The sequence below is a fragment of the Pygoscelis adeliae genome, unplaced genomic scaffold (genome assembly GCF_000699105.1).
Source record: "Pygoscelis adeliae isolate BGI_AS28 unplaced genomic scaffold, ASM69910v1 Scaffold1151, whole genome shotgun sequence".
Classification (NCBI taxonomy): domain Eukaryota; kingdom Metazoa; phylum Chordata; class Aves; order Sphenisciformes; family Spheniscidae; genus Pygoscelis; species Pygoscelis adeliae.
In genome coordinates, this window is record NW_008824159.1 from 10,442 (window position 1) to 11,220 (window position 779).

The 779-nt window shown below is 58.4% G+C and overlaps 1 protein-coding gene across 1 annotated transcript in view; it reads left to right on the forward strand.

Annotated features, from left to right (window-relative positions):
• The window catches only part of SP1 (Sp1 transcription factor), a gene marked incomplete at its 5' end in the record, with an annotated part of 2,449 nt that extends 2,284 nt beyond the window's left edge, over nucleotides 1-165 (forward strand). Inside the window, one exon of the mRNA XM_009334368.1 lies at nucleotides 53-165. Within this exon, the coding sequence (XP_009332643.1) occupies nucleotides 53-165 (113 nt within the window). The remainder of the gene's footprint in view (nucleotides 1-52) is intronic.
• Nucleotides 166-779: the final 614 nt, after the last annotated feature.

Sequence of the window (779 nt, forward strand, 5' to 3'; positions counted from 1 at the left end):
GGCCATAGCAAACACTGCCGGTAAGTTGTTTTGTCTCGGTTCCTTTCCGTAGCCGGGCAGAGGAAATCGAAGGCAAACCACGTCGCCTGGCTGCACGCAGCCGGCTCCGTGCGCCGTCTGGACTCTGCGGGGTTCAGGGCGCTGGCACGGCTGTGCCAGGGCTAGAGCTGGGGGTGATCGATGCCAAACCGAGTTGGCAAGCGGGCTGGTGCTTATGCTGGCCCTGGGAAGGAAGTATTAAGCCTCTGCCGATCGCCAGAAGACACTGGAACTCATTTTGGGGAGTTTCTGATCTAATTAACTCTCTTGGGTGGCTGATTGCATGAAAAGAAACAGAGATGCCTGTGAATGGGGAAGGAGGGAGATGTGCGGAGAGGAGAGGCAGGGGAGAAGGGGGACGCTGTGTGCGGCGCTAGGGGTGAAGCGTGGTTTTGTGCGAGGCCGCTGCCCTGCCCCGACGGCCGCCCGGGGGTCTCGGGTCGGGGTTGGGGAGTGAAGCCAAGTCCAGCTCAGCTCCTCGGCTGCGGGAGCTTGCAGAAAGAGTCACAGCCTTAGAAAACTCAGGAATAACTTAAATCCTCTTGCCCTCCGCCTGGAAAACAAACAAACAAAAAACCTTGGGGAATTTCCTTGCAGGGGCGGAAGAACGAGCTCTTTAAGTGTATATTTAGCCTAAAGTTGGGTGCTGGTCTGGGACGCTGTGATCTCATCCTGCCCGAGGCGGGCCCGCGTTCACGGCTGGTGCAAAGCTCCCTGCTCAGTTCCCCCTGGATCAGGCC